Source organism: Triturus cristatus, chromosome 5_2 (assembly GCF_964204655.1).
Source record: "Triturus cristatus chromosome 5_2, aTriCri1.1, whole genome shotgun sequence".
In the NCBI taxonomy this organism is placed as follows: domain Eukaryota; kingdom Metazoa; phylum Chordata; class Amphibia; order Caudata; family Salamandridae; genus Triturus; species Triturus cristatus.
This window is the reverse complement of record NC_140588.1, coordinates 578,220,512-578,247,265: the sequence shown is the minus strand read 5'-3', so window position 1 is coordinate 578,247,265 and position 26,754 is coordinate 578,220,512. Positions and strand designations below refer to the sequence as shown.

Sequence of the window (26,754 nt, the reverse complement as noted above, 5' to 3'; positions counted from 1 at the left end):
ATGGCCAGTCCCAGTGTCGGGCAGTGCCTTCAAATGCGAGGACATACGGGTTCTCGGGAGAAGACTGAGAAGGACTCAGATTGACGAATTCTGCACCACTTGAAGTCTGTTATGAAGATTATCTGGTAGACCAAAGTGTAGTGCACTGCCATATTCCAATCTGGAAGTTATCAAGACTTGGATCACTGTTTTCTTAGCTTCAACAGACAAAAATGGAAGAAATGTTTTCAAAGTGTGTAGCAGCCCACAACAAGAAACAGCTAGTGCCTGGATTTGTGGTTGGAAGGAAAGGGTGCTGTCAAATTTAATTCCTAAATTCTTTACAGTTCCTTGCGGAGGGAAGGAAGGGGGGGGGGGGAGGGGACAGCCAGTGAAACACCTTAGTGAGGTAGTTTTTAATGGTCTTTCCAGCGAACTCTACTTCCTTCCCACAGATGAAAAGAAGCAGAGTTTTGTCAGCCTAGGAGATTACCTTAGTCCTTAGGTCTCAGCTAACAAAGTTAAAGGCATGAGATAAACACGGAATAAGGTGGGGCTGAGTGCTGTGCCCTGAATCACTCTAACAGTTAGCTCATGAACTGTGGAGGAGAAAGGGGAATCCAAACTCCTCGACTTCTTTCATTCAAGAAGGAAGTAGCCACTTCAGGGCCAGGCCACCAATCCCAATAGATTGGAGGCGGGCAAGGACTCTCAAGTGGGGTACAGTATTGAAGGCTGCCAATAAATCCAACATAATCAGGACAGCCTTCCCTGCTTTGTCTGAGGTGCCCTTAATATGCTTGGTGACCTCTAACTCATCACTAAAGTGCGGTCTGAATCCAGACTGACGCAGGTGTAGAAGATCATTCATATCCAAATATTGTGAGAGTTGAGAATTTACAATTTTTTCTACAACTAAAAAACAGGGAGAAGGAAAATGGGCCTATTATTGGCTGGGCCTTTGGGATCACCCGTAGGTTTTTTAAGCAAAGGTAGAATTTTGGCCTGTTTCCATTGCACCAGTACTGTTCCTGATGACAGGTATTCAGAACTTTGATTACAATGAGATTTATGACTTGTACCACTTTGGCAAGTATATTTAGAAAGCATGGGTCAAATTGACAGCCCGATTTAAATCTCTTAATGGCTGCCAATAATTCCTCCAGAGAAATAAGTAGGAAGTTGGAATCTCAGGAATGGTCTTACTAGAGTGTGCTATTTCAGACGAGATGTCATCTGACTGAGTCAACGAGAAGGTTTGCTTGAATACATGAAATTTTATCATGAAAATAAGAAGCCAGCAGTTCACACCATTCAGCTGAGGGTTGATAGTCTACAATTGCGGTGTCAGGGTTCATGAAGATTTTTACAATTTTAAAAAGGTCTTTGAAGCTATTGCCCGACTCGGCTATACTTGGAGAAAAATTTTTTTTTTTTAGCTGCGCAGACCTCCGAGTATCCTTTTTTAGTGTTCATTTATAGGTAATTTTGGCAACCAAATTATAGCTTTTCCATCATTTCCTCTCAAGACATTTGTAATGTTTCTTACCAGTCCTAAGGTCTTCGTTAAACCATGGAAACAAATGTTTGGTTCTGTGGGATCTGAGCACGGAGGCCGGAGCTAAGTCACTAATACTGTTAAGAATCCACTCAACACATCAGATTGTAGTAATCCAGAAAGAAATGGAGTATTTGTTTCCAAGAGCGAGACAGGACAGCTGGACGGATTTTGTGTAGGGTAGGTGACATGGTTTGAATTTTCTCCGAAGGAGGTAGATCTTTTGTTAGATTTTTGCTATTTAAGCTGAATTAGATGGTGATCAGACCATACTAATGCTACTGGGTCGAGAGATACTATCTTCAAATTGGAAAAAATGTGGCCTAATGTATGGCTAGCTTTAAGAGAGAGTGTTATGTTATGTTGTTATGTTATATTGTGTTTATATAGCGCACGGCTACTCAGAAAGAGTGTCCCGGCGCTTTCCACATGCAGCTCAGTGTAAAATAACACAACAGACCAATAACAGACCACTAGGCACAAAAAAAGGAGAAAAGAAAACCTAAAGGTTAAAAAGCCAAGTCTTCAGGCTCTTCCTAAACTGAAGCAAATTAGAAGTGCTGCGTAAAACCAGCGGAAGCGAATTCCAAAGCTGAGGGGCCTTGAGGCTAAAAGAGCGCCCCCCAGTGCGGGCCTTCCTCACACGCGGAACCACGGCCATGAAAAGAGATTCTGACCGCAGTGAATGGGCTGGACGGTAAAAAGACAGCCTCCGTTGCAAATACCTAGCGCCAGAGCCAAAAAGTGCTTTATGCATCAGCGTCAAGGATTTAAACATAATCCGCTTCCGGATGGGCAACCAGTGAAGCGTCTGCAGCAGCCCAGATACTCGTGCTCGCCTGTGAAGGCCAAAAATGGCACGAGCGGCAGAGTTCTGCGCCACCTGCAGGCGCTGGACCAAATAATCCGGGAGGCCAAGGAAGAGGGCGTTCGCGTAATCCAGCCTAGATCCAATAAGAGCTTGCACAGTGATCCGCCTGTGCTCCACAGAAAGCAATGGTAGAAACTTGCGGAGCATCTTCAAAATGCCAAAGCAGGTGCCAGCCAGACCAAGAACATGCGCTCTCAACATAAGCTTATTGTCCAGCTTGACTCCCAGGTTTTTGGCAACCAGCGATGACTGTGCAGGAGGACACATATCCAACGGCCACCATTCCTGCCACTCCGGGTCAGTAGCACAGCCGAAGAATAAAACTTCCGACTTGCTGGAATTGGCCTTCAGGCTATTCCGCTGGAACCAGTCGAAGACCATTCCCAAGCACCCCCGAATACTCTCTCCATCAAATGCCTGATCTTTTCCGCAGGTGAAGAGGAGTTGCGTGTCATCTGCGTATGACACGATCTGGGCCCCATAAGCCTCCACCAAGGGCGCCAGAGGGGACATGAAGATGTTAAACAACGTCGGGCTCAACACAGAACCCTGTGGAACTCCGACTCCCAATGGCGGCATCTCAGCGGAGCTCTAAAAAACACTTTTGAAAAACACTAAGAGAAGACATGGTGTCTAAAAGTACAGCAAATGTGAAGTCTAACAATTTATCCATATGAAGATTGAAGTCGCCAAATCCTTTAAAAAAAATAGCGAATCAGAGGGATCAAGAGGCCAGAGTGCTGTGCAGCAATCTCAAAAAAGGAAAGGCATGGCCCGGTGTTCTACAGTTAACAGCCTTCTGAAAAGACAGGCTGAATCAGAAGCCCAAACCTTCAGCCCCTTCCAGTACCTCAAGAGGAATGGGCACACATTCAAACTTGCTTTTATATATTATTGCCACCCCGCCTACTCTGCCATTTTGGCGATCGTTCCTGAAGATTTTATAGCCAATGGGAATGGCTGTGGATATGGTCAGATTAGCCAGTTCTGTAAGCCATGTTTCTGTAAGAAACATAATATCCGGCTTTTCTTCATCTAAAAAGTCTATCACGTGCATTTCATGCTTTTACAGTGAGTGGACATTCAATAGGGCAGCTGAGAAATGCGACGTAGGTGGGCTTATTGTTTGGGTACTGGCTGCTGTCACACTCTTGGCTGAAGACTTGGGGGCCTAATGACAATGTTTGCATGAAAAATCCTCCTTTACTGTGGAGGGTGGGCAACAGGGCGCGCAACAGGGCGCACAGGCCAACCTAGAGGCTAGCCTGCACAGGATAAAGCCATCATAAGTGACAAATTACCTACTATTTGGGCGAAAATGAACATATTAGCTGTGAAGGTGCCCCCTGTGGTTTTTGTCTCCAACTCCCTCCTATGTGGTGCTTTGGTCAAAACCTCAGTTATTTTTAGTATACTTCCCCTTTTTTCAGTCTTCTTTTTTGTCTTGGATCTGGTTGGTTCCTTCCCCCTATTTTTTCCTTTCTCTGGCTGTTTAGTTGGGGTGTTTGCAAGTTCTGTTCACTGGTTGATTATATAGTTCTTTGTTCACGCCGCTGTTAAGACAAGTTGCATCTTAGTTTGTTATAGTGAGAGGAAGAAGGGTGTTAGAGATTGGGACATGTGAAAGCAACCTTTGGTTTGGGTAGGATGGACAGTGGTTTGAAGGATGTTTGAGATGTGTGGATATTGGGGTTGTCTGATTGGAGAAGGTGTTCAGTCTGGAGGGGGGGGGGTTGAGGGGATAGGCTTCAAGATGTAGTAGTAAGGCGGGGGTTCTTTGTCATTGTAATGTTTTGCGATTTATGCACACCTTTCCCAATAGAGCGGCTTTTTGCTCTCAGTCTGTCGTCATACTGTCACTCTGTCTCGCTCAACCTGGTTTACCAAAGTTTCCGAAACAGTTTCAATGCCAGTAAGAAAAATGGTAAACAATATATTGAAGGCTGTCCCACTGAAGAGGACAAGTGTATTTTACAAAACATATATACCAGTTGTGTCAAGAGCGGTTCACCGAACTGGGTACCTCCCCACATTATACCGTCAGCAATTCCCTCTTCAGCCACACCTAGCACAGACTACACTGGAGCATAAGTAAGGCATATCCACTCTGTTAGGATTTTCCTGCTATCTTCTAATCCACCAAGTGGCCCAACACAGGTCAATTCCCCTCCCAAATTCTTTTGCACTAATCCTGGTCAACAGAATTGCAGGTACAAGAGTCAGACTTTGAAGAGCTGCTGACCTAAGGACCTACCCCCTTAAAATGCCCGGCCAGCAACAGGGATGCCAAATGCCCACAGATTTATGGTATCACATGCATAACCACAAAAAATAAAACATGTTTTCTGGCATATTGCTCTCTATTTGAACACAAGAACAGTATCATACCGACATAGAAAACCCATTGTGCTGTACTGTATTGTAGCATTCATATAGCACATTTTTAAATGCGCAGGATGCTCCACTGAGGGGGAAGCACACGGTTGGCAGAATTTTATATCCAAATGTGAGATGAGTTTCGGTGCTGTGCATAAGAGACCTGTTTTGGTTTTATCGCACAGCACCTAGCAGTGTGATTGCTTTATTGAATACAAAAATGGATGTAAAAAGCCTACGTGTGTTCAAACCATACGTACAATTCAGAATGAACTTAGTTTAAAATGGTGCAGTTACACTTCTGTACAGGATCATCCTTTTGTTTCTGCAGTACTTTTTCTCGTTGTAGGTGTATAAAGCTGCTAATAAAGCTAAAATCAGCATATTATTCAATAGTTGATAAGTTTATAAACAGTCATAAATATCTAGTCATTCCTCTACCTTTTGGTGAGGGTATGTAATGGTCAGAAGCTTCCATGACGATGTTCTGATGATAATCCATTTCCAGTTTTTCCTCAAAAGGCTCCAATTCATCTTCAGAGAAGCCAGCTGCAATTTCAAGGCATCTATTTGAAGCCTGAAAGAAAAAGCACATACTGAATGCTGTAAGGGAGCTAGTGCTCATTATGGTGCCTTTCGAAACACCTTGAACCTTCCAAAAGGTAAACAGTGGAGAACATTAAGTGATGAAAAGGACGGTAAATTATCTAGAGAGACCAAACTATATTCAGCCCATTTGCTGCATGCCAAAATCAAATGAGCCACATTGTAAGCATCACAATCAATTTCAAAACAATTGTGCATTCACCTTTGTTCTTAGAGGTCTGGAATACAGTTTGGAAACATTATGAACACTACCATAATAATCAAATGCCTCCAACAAACCAGGAAACTCATATAAGGCACTTGCACATAGGCTCTGAATGGACTCTTTGGATTTTGTGAGGTAAATCGAAAAAATATTTGATTGGATTAGAATTTCAACCACTCGTATTTTTTCTATTTGTTCATTCTTAGGTTCCAATGTGAGAAATGCAGCTTTAAAAAGCTAAACAGAAATTTTTAATTACATCTACAAGCACTAGAGAATTAACCTGCAATTTTAACATTTGCATTTATAAAAAGCATCCAAAAGTCTTGACGGCTTATCAATATCACCACTTTTTAGTGAAATTAAAGCCAAATTTCTTCACTAGCTCATCTAAGGGGTGGAGGCTGACTAGTCGAATATAATACCTGGCTAAACCAGGTCCAGACTAAGCTGTATAGATCAGTCTGTACAAATACGCTGTTTTATCGTTTCTACAGCAGAGGCTAGGAATACGCAAGGATGCACAAAATTTACTCTGGTCAAATTAATCCCATGCATTGGTTAATAGCCACAACACCATTTGCCCAACAGATTTTTACATGTCCGATCAAAGTACTCGAATCACCGACATTTTTTATAACAAGGAAAACCAAAGAACTTAACTGCATAATAGTAAAACCATATAAAAGGTCCAAACAGTAAGGACTTGTGTTGAGAAGAGCGTTTTCCTTACTGAAAAAAACATAGCACTGGTAGTCAATCTTATGGTAAGGAAGGTAGAAAGAATGATATGTATTGCAACTGGTTATTTTCACTGTGAAGAACTCGACTGATCTGACAAGACAGCCCGACGAAGCTGGAGACCAATGAAGGCCTGTGGTTAGAGGGAGGAAGTGACACAGGCATGGGGCAAACCTAGTAACATCAGACTGCCGTCTTCTGAAAAGTAAAACAATCTTTTCTTGGGTCCACAAATCAGAATATTTTGTGAACATCCTGAAACAAGCACTGTAATAGCGTTTGAGGGCATTTCATCCAAGAAACTACAGAGAAATGGATAGCAAGAAGCGCGTTTTATTTCTCCCAAGAAACAGGACATGAACAATGCTACAAATGTTTACCATTGTTGTAATTAAAAGTTGTTACTATAACCAACAGATTGATAAATTGTCAGCTCACACTAATGACAGGACTATAAACCTCAGTGGAAACCAGTATATTTGAATGGAAATAAATATCTTCTCTTCTATTAAAAATCATGACCTTGTTGGAGCAAAAACTGTACACCAATATTCAGGACACCCCAAAATTTGGAACAAACAAAGATTTACCTCAGATGGTTCGACAGCAAATAACTGCATGAAAATGTACTTCCCCTAATATCAATTTAGCAGACTGAAAACATTAATTTGAATCACCCAATATAGAGTTCTAGATCACAGTAAAGTTAAAGGGGTTTATTACAAATATCAACCAACAAAAAACAAGCATTGAAAATGCAACAGGTCTCACCTTTGATTAGGTTAAAGCCATTTGCTTTGCTAATGGTATTGGATAGCAAAGCAAATGGCTTTAACTTCATAAAAGGCGAGACCTATTGCATTTTTAATGCTCGTTTTATTTTGAGACTGATGCACTATCCGACCATGGTAATCTTTACTGTATCTTCTATGCTCTTAAACTTGTACTGATGTTACATGTTATTCATCAGGTTACTCGCAGACCCAAGTGGTCTATTTATGTTTCTTCCTAAAAAACAATAAACAGATTTTGAAAATAATAGATCTGTTTTGTTACAAAGTGTTCAGTGAAAGAGTAATGATTACGATTTATTATTACATTTTGTGTTATACTGCGAAGAGAATTACATATGGCATATGATAATTAAACCCTGCAGATTAAATGGGGCAAATTGTAAATAAATGTATGTATGTGTTAAGAGTTCTCCGTATATCGATTTTGGCTGAGGAGCTTCGGCTCTTTACATCATCAGCGCTTGTGTCAACATAAGCACACTAAGGCTGGTCCCCCATGAGTCTCTCAGCTGTTCGAGAGGGTTGGTGGTGTGTGGTAGAGCTGTTAGACTCACCTGTGTAAGGCGGTATGAATCCTGATATGGGCCAAGGTGGTTCCTAGAATTGTGCTTCTGTATTCAGAGCGTACAACAGCCTCTGCCATGTGCTATGTAGGCAAAAATTAAGTGGTCCCTTCCGGTACTGGTACCAGGGCCAGTGGCAAGAGGGGAGTCTGGTGAGGCAAATAATCTTTTACCTAACCTTCTTTGTCAGTAGTTTACGAAATCATGTAGGGAAACAAAACCCGAATGCATTATTGGGGACCATTCAGCTGACATAGTAGGCGCTGGAAAAGTGTTGTGTCACAACACACATTGGCATGTCATTAATGTCAATCATCTTTAACTCGTGTCAGGTCCCTATTGTATTCAGAGTGTGGGCAGTGAAGATTATCCCATTCACATTAAAATCCACTTTTTTACAAGCTCAATTTATAAAATAAAAGTATGAAGTGGGTCGATTACGCTGCCTGCTTTTTTCTAGATAAATAATTTGTACAGATTTTTTTAATTTTAAATAGAAAATGAAAAAACAATGTCCTAAATCGACCGTTTTACTTTTTTAATGTACCTGACAAAATAAGAAAAAAGGTTATACATAAAGGTACATATACACCTATATATGTGTTTATAGATTAATTTCCCGGGTATTCATTTGCGATGTTTTTCTCTAAGTGACATGCTTCACAATAGCTGAAGATCACAGATGCATTAATCATCCGTAACACAAGTGAGCCGGGAAACAAACGTGGTATGTGATTGATGCTGCTTTCTTTCACAGGGAAGGAATTTGATGTCAACGCCAAATGTGTTGTCAATGCTACAGGGCCGTTCACAGACTCGCTTCGCAAAATGAATGACCAGGAAGTCGCAAACATCTGTCAGCCGAGTGCTGGTGTGCACATTGTGATGCCTGGCTATTACAGGTACCTGTATGACAAGCCAGCCAGTTTTAAAATGTCCTGCTGTGTTGGATGATGGAATCTCTCAAAACATTGTGCTTACCCAGTATATGTTCACACATTAAACACGAGATTAAGCGCCGATGTACGACGGGAGGAGATTCAGTTACACATACCAGTGATTTATTATATTTTCCTATGCAATATGAAAAATCCTTTACGGGAAATGAACTATGGGATAATTTCCGAACAACTTTTGAACTCAATTTACCCACTTATTATCGTAGCTCACCTGAAGTGTAGAAAAAAATCAACGTATTGTAAGTATTCTTTCCTACTATCTAAGAGCTGTAGGAAGGATCATACACAGTCCTGTTAACTCACATTAATCTATGAAAAGTGCCAAAATAGAAAAAAATATATTCGGCAGTCCTTCTACCACAGTAGCTCCCCATTGCATCTACCTGAAGGGGTCCGATGTGGGGCTGTGTAAAGAAACAACCAATACTGTACCAGTACCCCCGTGGATTAACAGCTTGCTAAAGACAAGAACTCCCCTGCAGGTGTCCTAGAGGAGCAGCTCATCCAGCCGGTATAGCGCTGTGTAATGTAATGTAGCAGAGTTTGCGGTCGGGTGAATAACAAGCAGTTTAATATGAAGCGCTTGGGTAGATGCACTCTGCATATCACTGCTAGGGTCTTCAATGCCTGCAGGGCAGGGCACAAGTCCTAAAACAAGTGCTCTGTGGTGGAGCACTGCGTTCTAGGTGAGATGGGGGTGAGGAGATGTGATGTTTGGAGTCTCGGCATCTGCTCCAACATCCTGTGAATGTAGGCAAATCACGAGAGGGGTGGGGGGCGGGTGCGGGGGGAGTGAGCAGGCAGCGTGGTGAACGCGCTATTTAGTGCGCGCCGGCGTCCTTCAACTCTGGGTCCGTTGCGCGCGTGTGCACTGTTTAAAGTGAAAGCACGCCTGGAGACAGAATTGAAGGAAGCCGGCGTGAGCAAGATGGCGGCGGACTGTCCACTGCCCCATGGACACACGCATGCTGTCTGCTATGGACAGATGGCGAGAGCAGCCATCCTTGTCCATGCAGGCGCGTGCATGAGTCCACGGCGGAGAATCGATTTCAAAAGGTCTCTCTGACGAGAGCAACGCATGCGCTGCATTTCGCCAGGCGAGACAGAAAAAAAAAAAAAGGAATAAAGAATAAATGCCATGATGCTATTTATGCAGAGTCGTACAGAGTAGCTTAAATCCAAAATCATTCTAAATCCAAAAAGAGCAGCAAAATTAGGAAGACGAAAAAGAAAACCAGACAGATCCAAATTAGCATAAACAAGCATTTGCAATGCAATAGGTCTCGCATAATTAAAGTTTGAGCTATTGGCATTGCTATACAACGCAACACCAATAGCTCAAACTTTAATAATGGGAGACCTATTGCATTGCAAATGCTTGTTTGAGAATGCGCGTTATATAACTTGGACTCTCAAAGTATGGTCCGGGGGTCACTTTTAGCCCTACCGACGTTAATATGCAAGCCCACTTTGCACAGCAGCACTGGGCTACTGTTTACTTGACAGAGCGCTAAAATTAACTAGCAGCACTAAGATGTTCATCCTTTCGGTGTCAATAAAATGAGCACAATTCTTCATCTATGAAAAAAAAACAGCTACTTTACGTGAAGGTGCGCTTTAAAACTACATGCAATTTATGTGACTTACATGTGTGTAGACAAACATGTATGTGCTCGTAGAAGTCAGAGGGAGTTTGCCAGCCCCGAAGTCGAGATGAGTGAGACATCCGTAACTTCAGAGACTTTACCATTTTGATTTTAAACACTGCGATTTCTCTTCATCAGGTGCAGTGACGTTTCCCAAAACAGGGTCTTTAAGGGAAACCCACACATGACCGAAATCCTGAGACAGGGCACTGTATTTAGCAAACAGGTTTAGTCTGACGTCCGGGCACAGGAGAACTGTGTTCCTCACTCTCCCTTCAGTCGCAGCCTGGAGGTGGACTGTCCCTTCAGCCCTGGAAACGCCCGCCTAGGACTGGAACACCAGAGGGCATGACAAGCTTTCACATGGCATAGAGCTCAACTCTCGGCGCTCAGGTTATAGGCAGCAGGAGGTGGGTCCCAGCCAACCTGAGCTTCCATAAAGACCTGCGTGCGTTGCAGCGTCGCTCCTGGGAGGGAGTGAATTCAACTGGGACGGGGTGTGGAAGACATGAGTCCCTCACCGCCTCTTGCTGGTAGCCCGACTAAAGAAGGCTGTCAGTCACATGTAACGCCCTGAGACAGCAAGTCCGAATTCTCTCAAAGAAACAACTGTGTTAACACAGCCTTTTCTCTGCACAGTGTAGTACACAAATGGCCTTGTGCTGGGAGTGTGCTTTCTTCCTTCCAACAATGCGTCGGCCCCGTTCTCTCCGAGTAAACACCGCATGAGCGCTCCTTTTGTTAGCGCCTCGAGGCGTTGGGCATGCTCTCCAGGGGTCTGTGTGCTGCAAACAAATGACACCCCTACTGCTTGTGCACTCCCTGACAAAGGGGGAAGCTCACCTTACTGTTCGCTGAAGCCTCGAGGCCCTGCTACCAGCACTAGGATGTTCATCCTTCCGAGGACGATAAAATGAGCACAATTCTTTATCTATTAAAACAAGACTTCAGAGAGAAACACCCCATCTCTAAACATTACCCCGAGGAGCAACGTAGCACACCGAATCTTCGCAAGGCTGGTGGGTGGACTTTGGTGAATGGGTCTCGTTGCAACATTTAAACACGCACTTGTATTCGTCCCTCCTGCAGGGCCTTGTGCTTGTGATACAAACAGATCACCAGCCGCCGCCGGCACAAGCAATTAGGCAATCTGCACCGATAACACACGAAGAGTGCAATAATGAACGTGACATTTCTCCCGCGGCTTACCTCGGACTCATTGCCTTATCTCTGCCTGTTTCTTTTTTTGCTTGTACCTCTCACTCATTACCTTACCTCAGCTTGTTTCGCATTCTTCTGTTACTCTACACTGTGACTCCTATCCTGACTCCACGTGTTTGATTTTTGTGCCCCACTCCTCCTCTCTCCTGACAGACAGTGATCGTGGACAAGCGCTTGTATTCGTCCCTCCTGCAGGGCCTTGTGCTTGTGATACAAACAGATCACCAGCCGCCGCCGGCTGCACGCACAAGCAATTAGTCAAGTCTGCACCGATAACACACGAAGAGTGCAATAATAAACATGACACCTCTCCCGCGACTGTCCCTATTGCTCACTGGTGTAGAATATTATGTTTCTTCGCAAATATTTTAAAAGCACGGAGAAAGGAAACAGATGCAATTTATTCTGAGACAGCTATGCAGATTCTCTGCGTTTTTTCTTGCCTCTGACCCTTCGCCTCCGGTCTTCGATAAGCTCCCGCTACAAGGTGATTTTCCCTTCGCCCACGCCAGCTCCGTTGCGTTTCTCGTAGCCCTGACAGGCCAGTAAAATACTTCGGGTTCACACAGTTGACGGCTGAGCAATAAGCTTTTTAAATTAACACGGTCAGGATAGGGCGGCCAGAAAACTGTAAAATCAACAAGCAGCACTGAAAGCGATCGCTTTCACGATCATTAATGTAAAAAACAAAAATAAAAAATAAAAATGTCTGTGAGTGGTGCGCGCGCGCACGCACGCACGCACCACTGCGAGCCATAGGTCTTCAATTACCGCGCCCGTGTCTGTGCACGATAATTGAAGACATATGGGCTTTGGTGCGCATAAGACACCAATAGGCCAAGGGCGGAGCAACGCGACCGTCTATTGCGTGTTCTGTTACAAAACAACACGCACTCCAAGCCCAATCAGGGAAGACCATAGGAAATGAACACGCACGAGCGTGTTCATTTCCAGGGTCCATTTCTAAAACCCCGTCAAAAGGACTCTCGCTGTGCTAACACTGATGCGCAGTTTAACGCTAGGCGCGAGACCTAAAAAGCTCAAAAATATTAGGCTTACCCCCAGAATCATGGGCTTCTTATAGACAATTCTTGCACAACAAATCAGTAATACATCGAAATCAGTAAAACATCGAAATCATTAAAACATTGAAATCATTGCGGTGCAATTTAAAAGTATCAACTCTTTAGAAAATCAGAAATATTATCGTCATTACCGTAACTCATTAAACTGCAAGAGGCACATATACAACATGCAGAACTCCTTGAAGAGCTACGCATTATAGACTATCGCTTATACACACAGACGCAACATGCAGAAGCGGACCGGGCAGGCTAACTACTTGCAAGGATTATTAGAGATAACGCCGGCGGCGGCTCCCTTAACTGAAATTTTTACCCAAGAGGGCACAACTGCACACACGCAATTCGATATTAACACAGCATTCAAAAATTACTACAAGACATTGAATGCAACTCCGGCAGAACTTCAAGAAGCCGACTACAAGTCTTTTTTTCGAAGGGCTACAATTCCCCCAATGGATAGCCGAATATACAAAAGAATTAGCAAAACCTATAACCAAAGCAGAAATAAGAGCAGTGATTAAAGACCTTCCCCACAATAAAACTCCGGGCATAGATGGACTGCCAATAGAGTTTTATGTAACATACTCAGCAGTATTAGTTTCCCACTTACAAAGACTATACCAAAAATAGATGGAAACGGGCTCCCTCCCACCTACTAAATTACAAGCATTAGTCATTTCCCTACCGAAACCGTGCTGGGACCACAAGGACATGGCGGGATATCGCCCTCTCTCTTTACTAAACACAGACTACAAAATATAAATAATTTATTAAGTAAAATACTAGCACACAGGGTTCTCCAATACATACCAAAACTAATCCACATGGACCAGTGTGTGTTTGTGCCTGGAAGATACACACACAAAATAGACACCGCTACACAGGGCTGTGTGTCGATAGGCTTAAGGCAAGAGTTCGATTCGCTACACTGGAGCTACATGTTACGAACTCTCCCGAAGTTTGGAATCCCAAAGCACAGCAGCCCAACTCTGGTGCTGTTAATATGGCATTACATGCATGCGAGAGCACTTGGAGAAAACCTTTCCAACATAGAAGAGCTGTGCTGATCCTGAGATGTAATTCAATACATCTGATCCCGTAGGTATGGGGTCTCGCTGGCAAAGCCCAAAGGTCTTCTATAATTATTGTAAACTAGCTCATGAGCACGGGGAGGGTGGTAAAAGGAGCTACAGTTCTGTTTCCACTGTCATTATAATATGATTTCCTCTTTTGTGCTTTATGGAATTGTAACAATGCTAATTATATTGTTTTTATGCATTATGCTGCTCGTGTTGGCTAGAGTACTGCATCTTAGAGCACGTTAGTTAAAAATAAACATTTTAAACTATTCAGTGTCTCCGTTTACTCACGTAGTGGACAATTATGAGTGTGAACGAAAGAGTGTTCTTGTTTCCCACTATTCCTGAGAGTTTACTAAGTCGCATGTTCTAGGTTGTCTAATCATTGGTAGCTTCGCTGTAGTACGGAGAACAAATGAGACACTAATGCTAGTCAGATTGGGGTTCTGGGCACGGAGGTGGCTTTTTTGGTACACAACAATACACCGAGGTCCTGGTTTCCTGCGAATAGTTCTGTGCATGAGCAGAATCCCTGCAACACGAGACATCTGCTGTAACCTGATTAACAATTTGTTTAATCACTAATCCCTACAACTTGGACTTCCCTTCTAAAAAGGGGAAGGTTTAGGACATCCACAGATAAACTGTAGAACGGGTAGCCCCTGTATCGCTTAAAAATTAAACAGCGTGGCCCCCCGGCTCAGCCCCTTGAGAGCCTTACGGGTGATTAGTGCGCTTTACAAATATGTGATTGATTGATACTGAATTTCTTGAGAATTTACTTGTGACTAATAAAAAAAAAAATTTAAAAAAAAAAAAAAGAACTTATTAACTTCTTCAATTCCTATGAGGTACTCAAGGTTTGTACCCAGTTCATATTCTTTTCAGACACTCTCCTCTTCAAATGCCCAATTACCTGTCTATATTGGTTTGCTACTTCCTCAGAAAGAACATGGTTAGGAGCAACTCTAGCTGGTTCTTTCGTTGGCCATGCAACTACCACTTTACGCTCTGCCCACAAATAACTAGGAAATACAATCTTGAATAATAAATTTAAATCAGCTCACAGCACCTGTGAGATATTTGTCAGACTGTGCACTTCTTTGTACCACTTCTCCGGCTCTTTCCGAGATTTCTGAAACTTTGTGGTAAAAGTATAAAGACAAAGATCACCTCTTGTCAATGGCACAAACACAAGATTTCCTTCATGCACTATCCTCAAAGGAGATTCTAAAATCAATTCTGTCCCAACTTCTGAATCATTTGCTAAACCCTTTGCTCCATCTTCAGTCCCCTTCACTTTCTTTTTACTTGCCGTCCCTCTCTTCCACCTTTCCTTTTACTTAAAATCGCTCCATTCACTCGTTTCTTCATTTAAATCTTTAATATGAGCTCTCCGAGTTATTACGCCCATTTATATGCTTTTATCACGAGTGAAATCCATTTTAGAATTGTTACACATTTTTCGTTCTACTAATACCCACCTAACAAATATCAGCCATTTCTTCTAATTAATCACGTGCTTCATTTGTACAGCTAGCTGCTTCTTTGATCAAATCATTTCATAAACATTGTATGTCAAGAACCTGTTCAGGTCAGTTGTTTCAAATTCAAATTTCAAAATGCCAATGTTAACAGTCAGTGGCTCTCCAACCACTACTGCCTTAACAGGTGGATCGAATTGGACCCGAGTAACAGATTGGGTATCCCTATTTGTATAGGGCAATGCTGTCATTGCCATCTCAGTTGGTGAACTCGGTAGCACAGCTGTAGGAGCCCGCCCTGTAATGAACCTCCGCCTATACCCAAATCAGGTCCAGAACCATGTGTCTCAGTTGCTCTCGCTGTACATGAGGTCTTGAATTCAAAAGATCATTAAGGAAATGATCATCTTCATCAGAATCAGTCCTGCTTTTCTCCTTTAGTTGCCTTGTTTCTATCATTTCTTTAACTATGGCATGGTAGGCTCTTACCCCCTCCATCATATCCTACCTTAAACATTTTTCTTTTCGATCCCACTTGCCTTGCTGCAACTCCCTAAATGAACCTTTCACTTGTTTTGTAATTTTCTTTTTCTCTTCTTCTCTGTAGCCATTCTGTCTCATTTATTATTTAGTGTTGCGATCTGTGTCGGTTTGGGCACTGCTTCCTGTCATTCATGGGTTGTCTAAGGAATCCAGCTTTCTAATGTTAAAGGTACCCACTAAAGAAAACTGTAGGTCTTCGTCAGATGCAGTATATTAATTCCACTCAGAAATCCAGGTGAAAGTGTAGAACCCAATAGCTGTCATCCTTTCGTACTCCTGCGTTCCCTTGACAAGTAATTTCTAACCCTAAGTAGCAGGTGCAACAGCAACAGGCTTTTTCAATACATTACTTATTATTTTGGTTTAAAACAATCTCAAAATCACAAACAACGAACTATTGAACAACTAATCCCAGCGCAGTTTTGTCAAACATCAACCTATCGCAGTGCAGCTCTGTCAGTAACCAACCAATAATAGCGCAACTTTTTTATGACGTCTCACTAATGTCAGTAGGGCTGGCTGACTAATCAATCACAGCTCAATTTCTCCATGAATGTGGAAAGCAATTACAAAACATTTCTAACTCAATTTAAACTAAATCATTCCTTGTCTGCTCAACTTAAAAAGAAGATTGTCAGTACACTATGGTAAGACAAAAAACAAATCTTGCAATCAATAGCAAAAGAGCAATAAGAACAGCACCCTTCACGGTACCATTTAAAGTCACAATTCACAGTAGGTAGACCCCCGTCTAGCTGCAATGTAGCCTAGCTAATGCTCTTAACTCCCATGCACTTAGGAGCAAAATACACCAACCTAGATTAGACAATCATGGAAAGGAAAGCTTCTTCGTTCAGAAACCACTATCTATGTGCATGTGGCGTCTCGCACTAAGCACTGCCTTATGCAGACAAGTAAAAAGCGCAATATGTGGAGATCTTCGATTTCGAAGAATCTGATAACGAAACAAACCAATAAACAACAAAATTAATTCACAAACATAAATAGTACATCAACAATACAGTGATCAACTAACCAATTGAACGCACGATCAGCACTGTATATCCAAACATCTGACAAAACGCATAGCAATCATGGAGTCTCACATGTTGATACCCCGGGGAAGTAACTATCAAGGCTGGATTTCAACTGATCCAGCTGAAGCTACTGTACGAGGCTTACTTTACATAAACATGGTTGTACACAATGAGAGCGACTAATACTGATCAATGCTGAAGGGGCTGTGGCCAGCGCGGCACCATAATACACACAATTTGGAAATGCCCAAGTCTGACTAGGTTTTGGTCAGGTATACAGAGAAGACTCTCTCTAATGGTGAAAGAAGTGACCCTCAACAGATACACACTGGCTTTCTGTAATACAGCCCTATCTGTTTCATGGTGAAATATTGTGTGAAACGGGGGGGAAGAGAGGACAGTGCAGAAATGGAGCTTCAATATAGAGTGGTGCAGACAGAGAGGGAACCCATCTACCGGGTGAGCGGCTGCAAATATGGGGCCAAAGACAGGAACACGTAGAGGAATGAAGTGTGGCAACCGAGACCCCAACACCAGCTCTAAGTACATAGACTGATCCCCCCCCCCCTTCCCCCCAGCATGCACAAGGAGGACCCGGGCCGACTGGGAGGGATGCCAAGACACTTTAATTGGGGTGCGGAGGGGGTTTATTCTATGATGTTACAAAACCTGACAGTTCATGTCCATGATTGTTGCTATGTACTCCTGCAACGCAAGCCCACCGCAGAACTTGGAGTGTGTGAATATTGCTTGACTTAAGGAAGGGCCTGGACCACATCAGAGAGAGTGTGACCCCGACGACAAACACGGGCCAAAGAAAGTAGAGGTCAGCCCGGGCCAGGAAACTGCAGAGCCATTCCCAGATGAGTCTCGAGCGGTAGAGAGCCTACAGCAGAGTGCAAGGCTCAACCTCCCGCAGGACGTGTCCTAACAGACCGTGACGAGAGCTGGGGGCTGCCGCCGACCTGCAAGGAGGCAGTGGGCATGCCCACCTGAACGCGACCGGCAACAGAGCTGTGCCGGTCATCCTGGGCAGTAACGCAGTTTCAGAGGGATTAGAGGGGGCAGCCCTGGCAGCGAGGAGGCCATGAGCAGTGATGGGATTCTGAAATCTGGGGCCCCTGAGACTGGCACGGAGGAGATCCGCTCCAGTGAAGAGTGAACTCCCCCAGCCCAAAAGGTGCAGTAAGCGAGAGGGGTTACTGTGCTTTGAGGAAGGGGCCTGCTGACAATCTCCTGAGCGGCGGACCCCGGAAGCAGACAGAGAACCTTGGGGGGAGTGCCCTGATTCTGGGAGAGGATCAAATCCCCTCCACAAGGCCCAGTAGTGTGGAGCGGATGACGTAATCGAGACCAAAGAAAGGGAGCTCATCAAGGACATGCTCATGAAGCCAATGGGCTCCCAAGAAAGAGTCCCAGGGATGAGGTCTGGGGACGAGAGGTGCAACCACACCATCGGGGAAGAACTGGAGGCCCCAATCATACGCCCGTACCTCGAGGCCCTATTTTCTTTTCAGGCCTGACAGATGACCTCCTAGCAGTTAAAAGGGACCCCTTGAGTAAATTTCTAGCTGTCTGGAAAAGAGGTGACGGACAATGGTGACCAGGTGGATGCCCTTGTGGGGCGTTAAATCTCACAAAATGAGGAAATCAAACAATTACAACAAGAAGTCATTTGCTTATCTAATTAACAATTGGATCTACAACCACATGCGAGAACTTAGAAAATCATTCCAGACAAAATAACATTCAAATAAGTGGGGCCGCTCAAAAAGGCGGTAGGCGAAGACAGAGGCGTATGTAGCAGACCTGTTTGCCTAGATGCGCTTGGATAGAACCCACAGGGTGGGACGCTGGGGCCCAGGTGCTCCCCGATCACTGGACATCCTGACCTGTGTCCACAATTTCTCCTTGTAGGGTCGGATCCTAAAAAAGACCCAAGAAGACGCCGTTGGTTATGTTTCGCGGCCAGGCCCTTCACCTGTTCCAGGATCTTGCGGCCTCCACTCTTCAGAAAAGAGGAGAGTTTCTCCCAGTCTCGATCTTTCTGCGCGACAATTAAGTGGCTTACTCCTGGGGACACCCATTCAGGCTGATCTTTCGATGGCATGACCAGCTTCAACAATTCCGCGCCCCGACAGCATGTGAACTGCTACAGACTACAGGAGGAGACCCGGCGAAGGCGCAAGCCGGAAGACGCGGAACGGAGGGCCGATGGAGAATGCGTTGGGCCTTCGACAGCCGAGGGGAGGGGGCAGCCTTGATCTGGCAACCATGGCGTCCAAAAGGAGCGCCTTGCTGGACAAACTAGCAGAAGATACTGCATCGAATGATCCTGCCTGAGGTGACTCAGCTTGAGTTGGGGGGGCTTGTGGGGGCAGGGGGCTGGGGAAGCAGAGTGGGACGTAGAAGACTTGGCCACTATCCCACACAGAGACTTAACCACTGGTAGAGGGATGAACTTTGTTTTCCTCCGCGATCCAGTAACTATGTTATTGTTTTGGAGTTTGTTAATCGGGTGCCCGTCATGTAGTCAATGCTCATGCTTTTATCCACAGATGGGTCAGAAAGAACCCCACAAGGTTCAAGAGGAAGTGATTTCAATTTAACAGAGTAATGAAAATAATAATTTGGACCACTGAATAATTGAGTTCTACATCAGAAAATAGTTAAAGGTTTTGATCACAAAAATATAAAAATCAAGCGATACAGAATAAATGCAATGAAGGCCCTTATGCAGTCATACAGAGTAGTTAACATTAGAAATCATAAGTCCCAAATGACCAGCAAAACCACACACACAAAAAAAAATTCAACTGCATCCCTAGTTGCACCAGGGAAAGCTAAACAATCTTTGGCTCACCTTCGAAATCAAGGGGTTCTTGTACGCATCCTTGAATAACAAATCAGTAAAACAGCAAAATCATTGTGGCCCGATTTGAAAGTATCAACAAATCAGGAATATGAACATCATTTATTTTAACATAAGAAATGTCCCATTTAAAGTGCATATTAAAGTAGATATTCAGCACCGAAATAAAATTGAAACATTTCAGTTGTCTTCGGACCTTGTGAGGAGAGAAGATGTCCTGAGGAACAGGATAGGAGGGGGGAGAATGCAGGAGTGAAGGACTAAAGCAACATTCATTTTATCCAAAAATTGTATTCTCACATAAATGTGGCATAACTAAATTACAACACACTTCTATAGATCACATTAAACTTGTTTCAACTGTAATCATATCAGCTTATCCTATATGTACTGGATCCAACATAAACATTATTTATTGCACAAAAAATACATACTTAGAAAAACACTACCACAACCTTGCGCACAACTATTGGTCTGGTGTTATTCCTGATAATATTACAGGAGCATGGAACTACGCAAAAACACGCAGTGTAAACATGGCCAGTTTATACAGCAGCTTACTGCGAAATTCATTAAACTTTTTAAAACTCACCTTTTCAGGCACACCTTAATTTCTAATTGTTTGGGGGACAAGGGTCATGATGAAGTAACCGCAAAATGGTTACCCCAGACAATTTGGCACTAACTTCACCCTTTCAACAATCAAACTTAACTCTGGAAGCGTTCTGATGTTACCGAGGAGCAACACGCAGTCATCTAAAACTCAATAATAAAATAAAGAAATAAAACAGCCAGCAGATTTAAATGCTGCCAGTAACAGGTGCTTTTGCTCATTGTAAAATGCTGTAGAGATAGCCCACACTACAAACCAAATTACCTACAACCTCTACCTATCGAAGTACTAATCTTACCGACCGCGCACAATGTGAACTTAGGCAAAAACAACGTAGAGGGGTATTATTAACTTCAGATCAAGCAGAATTGTTGGAAATTCCAGATAACTAGTTACAAATGCTTCCTTTTGTCTCAGTGGTGGTGTGTAAACACTTCCTTATGTGAAGCTAAATATTAAAATCAATTCTACTAGTGAAAAATACAATTGGAAGTCAACAAAGACAACTAAAGTGGAACACCTAGTTCCCGAAAAACTGGAATTACCTCAAAAGTTTTTAACTGCAGCTAAGATTATGTACAAAAGAAATTGCATGCCAGTATCCAAAACCAATGTAAACCCTTTAAAAAGGCTCAGTATCCAATGGAGGCATTTAAAGCTTATACTAAGTTTAAAGCAGAGGTCAGCAGCGCCAAAGTCCAGGAACGATATCACATATCTACAACAACGCAAGTCTGATCATTGCTAATTTAACATAAAGTTTACCATGGACTGAATTTTGTAACTCTTACTTTTGTCCCAGATGCACAAGCTATGACATTTGACAAAACTTCAAGCATGTCTGGCATGCATTTTATTCATTTTCCCCATGCAATTTACCTGTAAAGCTTCACATTACCATACAGCAATTCCTTTAAAGCCAGACCTGTTGGCAATGCCAATGCTTGTTCAAAAACACCATCAGCGCAATTGTTAACCACTAGCCCGTAAATTACAGGATGCAACTTGTATTTAGTGATGAACACCAAGAATGAGAAATTCCATCCTAGACCAGGAGGAAGTTTGGATCGAACACTAGCGGGTAGGTAAGAATTTGAATACCTAAGCCTGGTAGACCTGTGGAGATATTGTCCCCCCCCCCCCCCCCCCCCCGACTGTAGACTGTGCACATTACTTATGGAAGACTAGACAACAAGCTTAGAGCAAAATCTAAACCTAGTGGTGTCAGGCGAGAAAGGCCAGCAGATGTCGTCAGACCACGGTCCGTTTATAAGAACACCAAACTGACCCATGGGGAAGGGGGGGGGACTGAGGCAGAGGCCAATGGAGACTCAATTATTCCATATTAGAAGGCAATGAAGTTATGACCACAGTGAGGGAGGGGATCTTAGAATATATTGTACAGAACGGCACAGAGAAGTTGAGTGAGACAGTGATATTGGAAGCATTGAAGCAGTAATTAGGGGAATCTTGTTACAAGAAGTGGCTTGCACCAAACATATAAGGAACATATTATTTGGGAGATGGTGCACAGATTTAAAAGAGGCAAAAGAGTTGAACTTGAAGAGAGTCAACCTGTCTAAAAAGGCTTGGTGATTTTTAACAAATATATGATGGTGATTCCATTTTCCAGAGCAGCGGTTCTTAAAATGTTGACTTCTGTGGACCCCCACTGAATCACTATTGGAAGCCAGTAACCCTACCTATAAAATGTATACAAATTAATCTCAAGAAATACAAAACAGTTCACAGAACGAGATATATATATATCTAACCAGCAATTATGGAATAATTTCTTTAACTCACAAAAAATTTACACTCATAAAATATTCCTTTAAATGGGAATATTGAAGCTTTAAAAAATGTTGTTTTATTTGTAAAAGGCATCGTGATATGCTAAACTCTAGCACACTACGTTCTCTTTTTTTGCTCCCAATTCATCCTCTCCCTTTGTCTGTGCATACTAGTACTTCAATTGAGGCTGCCAATCATCCATACTATTGTTTGCTGTATTAGCTCTGCTCCCATGAATCAAGCCGAGGATACCAACTGAATTGTTAGAATCCAATTTCAAATGTCTTCACTTACACATTGTTTTAAAATTTTAAGTTTTACATTTTGCTTTATGATTATATATTGTATTCATCTTTTAACACTTTTTTTTTTTTTTTTTAATCAGGAGGGACCCCTTCAGTAGATGCAAGAACAGCTACAACTAGAGCAGAAAAAGGCTCAGTGTATCCTAACTTGGGTGGGAGGTACATTTCATGGAAGGAAAAGGCCAGCAAACTCCTTGCCCATAGTTTGAGAGTATAGCTAACAAGAAAATACAAAACAGAGGTCAAGGACAGATCAGGTCAGTAACAGGATAAAAAGGAGCAGAAGCTTAGTTAATGCCACACACTTTATCAGAACGTGTGCTTTGATTAACCGACTAATTCAACTTTGGGAACATTGTTTAGCATAAACCAACCTCCCCAAACTACATAAACTGGACTCAAAGTTTAGATCCCAAACTCACAAAAGAGGAGATACGAAAAACCACTAGGAGCCTTAAGACAGCCAAAGGCCTTTGCCGACGTCTTTACATCCATAGTTTATAAATTTTTAGCACCCAACTGGTCCTGCTGCTTGCAGAGATATAGAACATGATCTCCGAAACAGGCATGATGACACTATCAATGTCTGAGGCAGTGATTTTGGTCATCTTGATGGACACCACCACTTTATGCATTTCCTACTGATAGATCTCGCTGTTGAATATTGATGGGAAATGATCACTAAGGCATTACCCAGCAGACTTCATCAGGTACTGCCAAATATTGTCCATGTTGATCTAACAGGCTTCATAAAGTGACATAGTACTAGTGATAACACAAAACATTTCGCTGGCAGGCACATGATGATCGACAATTTACAGCGGATTAGTTTCAGCCCACTACTCTAATGTTGGATTCTGGCAATATATTAATCACTGTGGAACAATGATAGACTCAATGGCCAGTTAAACAAAATCCACATTCATCGTGGAACTAGACAGCGTGCACTATGTCCTTCCTGCTTTTGACCATTTCCTTAGAATCCGTCCTATAGAGAATTAGAGATAATAAAAGGATTAAGGGAATTGGCTTTGATAAAGATATCTTTAAATTAACTGTGCTTAAACCTGCTGCTATTTCTAGAAGAACCGAAACAGTCCCTGAAAAGGCTTTAGGATTTTTCAACAATAACAGGATTTAGAGTTTTTTGAAAGACTTGTGGGTTTGCTTAAAGACCTGCACATCTATTGAAGAGATTAAGTCTGAATTAATTGATTTAACAATACTGGTTTAAGGTGCTCCTATAGTGTTGCTATACCCACCCACCGGGGTGGGTATCATTTTTTCTAAGGGTCTTTAGCCTACAACAATATTGAACCATAAAACACCAGAGCACACTCGATCATTATTTCTCTAATCCCATTCGAAAAGTCCAAAATGAATAGCAATAAAGATTTGAAAAACTCTGTTTCCCACATAAAGATAGTCCAATTCAACCAATGATAAATTGTCCTCTCAATTTGAAGCCAAACACATTCCCAAATCAGGTCCTTTTGTTATATTTATTTTCACTTTTCATAAAACGCAGAACAGCAGCAGCCGACGTACGTTTCGCCCCCTGGGCTTTATCAAGGCTCTAATCAGATAATGAGCAAGACCGAATCCTTTAGACTCTGTTACGATTGCAATGGCTTCCGTGATAATAAGTAACTGCGCATATAAAATGGATTTGGTGGCAATTCAATTAAATAGGGAAAATTTCCATCCATGAAAAACTGATAAAGTGTGGAAACGATATCACCTAGTTAACTGATTTTTTTTATTGTATTAAAATATTTTTTTCACCCACACTTAAGAATTAACAAAAAAAGTCCTTCATTTATGCTTTCCTAAATCTGATATATTATGAAATATCTGCTCAGCTCATTTACATTTTGTTGTGAGCCCGAAAAAACATTACATCATACACCCTCTCAGTAGCACACCCCAAAGAGGCAGTATGATTGCCACATAAATCCTCTCACTTTAAAGTCAAAGAAAGAAAACTAAACAACAAGCTCCTGAAGACAGAGCCTAATATTTGACCTCCATCTTTCAATGGACAGAAAATGTGACAAGAACAAGATATAAAAGGCCTGTTTACAGAAAGCGAGCACCGGTGGAAGAATACAGTACATTTAACACTGGTGGAAGAATACAGTACATTTAAATTGTTGCAGTGGAGGGAAGAATGCAAGCTGGACAGCCAAAAACAAATAAAACCAGCAAATGTGAGTTACAAACCACAAAGCCAGCACTGAGACGAGTGTATTCTCATAGAAGCTTTCAAATGTCCTCAAGACGTCTTAAGCAAACCGACAACTGCGAGATCTGGTAGATTTCGACCTAAAACCTGAGGCAGTAGCGACAAGGGCACGATTTATAATTAGTTACCTACCCCGATTAGATGCTGCTCCATAGGAGACAGTGAGAGGACCAAGCGTATATTTTGCAGCGTGAGACGCGTCTCAAACAGATCAGAACACAACGCGGTTTGAACAAGTAGCCACAGCAATTGTACAGCACCGGGCAGCCCTCTAGGAATCCTGCAGAGGTAGTACCAGCCGCACAGGGCTAGAAGATTAACAGGGAGGCAGTCGGGGGTCCAGCCGCGGTTCTATGAGCAGTGTCGTACTGCCATGCAGGCGCTGCAAACTTGCCCCACTGCACTGAAAGCAGAGTCCGTCTCCCGATGGGATATTTCCGTGGCGTCTGGCGATGACAAGCAAACGAGAAGGATTCGTAAATAACAGTTAGTGGTTACACTGTACTCTTTCTCTACTGTGTACGAGCCAGGAAAATAATGATGTTTTTTTTTGGTCCAAAATCTTTCCTGTCTTCGGAAATACATCGGTTTGAGACGGGGAATGTTTTTCGGAGGGCGGATACCGTTGCCCCGCCTCTTCCGGTGCCTCTTGATCTGGAAGAAAAATCTCTCCGTGAAACTACCGCTCCTTTAAATGTAACTAGTTACAGAATGCAATCAGTTATCAATCTTTGCGTCGGCTTCAGCCACAGTTATGAAAGCGCAGACATTATGCAGAGAATCAGTATACTTTGTCTTTCAGGCGAGTCCGGTGGCATACTTTTAGGCCGACAAAATTCAAGAGGCCACGTCTCCCAAGTGCTTCCGGGTAATGCTATTAGCGGTAGAGCCTGAGCCAGCGCGCAAGCGCTGCTTTGGCGATGGTTGCTGTTCAATACTGAGAGAAGCCCCGCCAACATTTTTCATTGCCTTGTGTCTTTGTCCTTCTTAAATGCTCTCTTCTGATTCCTAAATAGACTTGTTAGATCTTCTTTAGTACATCCATGTCTCATTTGTATCCTCCCATGGCTACTGGCCCCTTTACTTCCTGCTTATTACACCGTACCTGTACTTTTTTGTTCGAGCATCAGCACGCATGCGCATGTCTGCGAGATCTTTTGTCATCAATATCAACACTTTTTTCCCGCCTCCTACTTACCATTCGCTCACTCCGATGTCGCTTTTCTTTTGTGCCTCCTCACTCGTTCACTTTGGCTAAACGTCACGTCCGTTCAATGCTCAGGCTCACCGGCCAATCACGGTTTCCTTATGCATTCCATTTTCAATTGCTTCATTTTGCTTTCAATTGCTTCACATTGCTATCAATTAATTTCAAAGCGCTCTGACACTTTCCGGTAATGTTCGCGCTATATAAAATCGCATTAAATAAATAAATAAAAATTGCTGTGCAGGAGAACTATTTTTACTTTCTGCCACCACTCGTCGCAAAACAGGTGAGGAAAAACGCGTTTTCATTTTAATCAGCGCAGTAGCAGTGGTCACAGATGAATCCGTTTGTCACTGGAAATACTTGTTTACTTCTGTCGCTGACCTAACCATTTGCTACATCAGGGGAAAATTCCATTCCACCCCCGCTCTCGGTATATCACTCCCCGTAACTCGCACAAACACTTTCTGGTGTTTCCACTTTATACATTTTATATTTTGCCACCCACTTCCAAAACGCCATGTCTGACAGCGGAACAAAAGCAGCAGAGCAACCGGAGGAAGGTGTGGAGATCGAGCTGACGCTCCTCGAGACCGGCGCCAGCAAGCTCGATAAAGACTCAGGGTTTCTTCTCCTTTAATGAACGGAATGTTAAGTGGACCCAAATTTCCTTGGGTGCTTGTGAGGGTCTGGGTTGTGGGTTACATTGTTCTAGGTATGGGTTATTTGTTTTGTGTATACTGACTTTTAAACCTGGGGCCAAACGTCATTGCATTTTGAAAGGCAATCATGTAACGGGTGGTGCTCTTTCAGGAAGGCTGATGTGCAGCTTGCCCAGAGATGCTATTATGTTGGGGTTGTGGAAAACATTTTCTCAAGGGAAAAAAAACTTCCTCTTGGAAAGCTATTTGTTCATTATCTACGTTCCTATCTTTTAAAAAAAACTGAAGTAGGAACCCTCAAACAAAAGA

General features: G+C 42.8%; 1 protein-coding gene across 5 annotated transcripts in view; it reads right to left on the bottom strand.

Annotated features, from left to right (window-relative positions):
* The window catches only part of LOC146829023 (uncharacterized), a 308,530-nt gene extending 282,690 nt beyond the window's left edge, over positions 1 to 25,840 (bottom strand). For 3 of the 5 annotated variants that reach the window (XM_085607656.1, XM_085607657.1, XM_085607654.1), the window contains exons 1-2: positions 24,709 to 25,697; positions 5,226 to 5,361 (exon numbers count right to left, since the gene is read on the bottom strand). In XM_085607656.1, the coding sequence (XP_085463782.1) occupies positions 5,226 to 5,361; positions 24,709 to 24,729 (157 nt within the window). In that variant the 5' untranslated portion in view covers positions 24,730 to 25,697. Of the gene's footprint in view, positions 1 to 5,225; positions 5,362 to 24,708; positions 25,726 to 25,774 lie in introns of those variants that run through there. The other 2 variants (XM_085607655.1, XM_085607653.1) reach the window with 2 other exon arrangements.
* Positions 25,841 to 26,754: the final 914 nt, after the last annotated feature.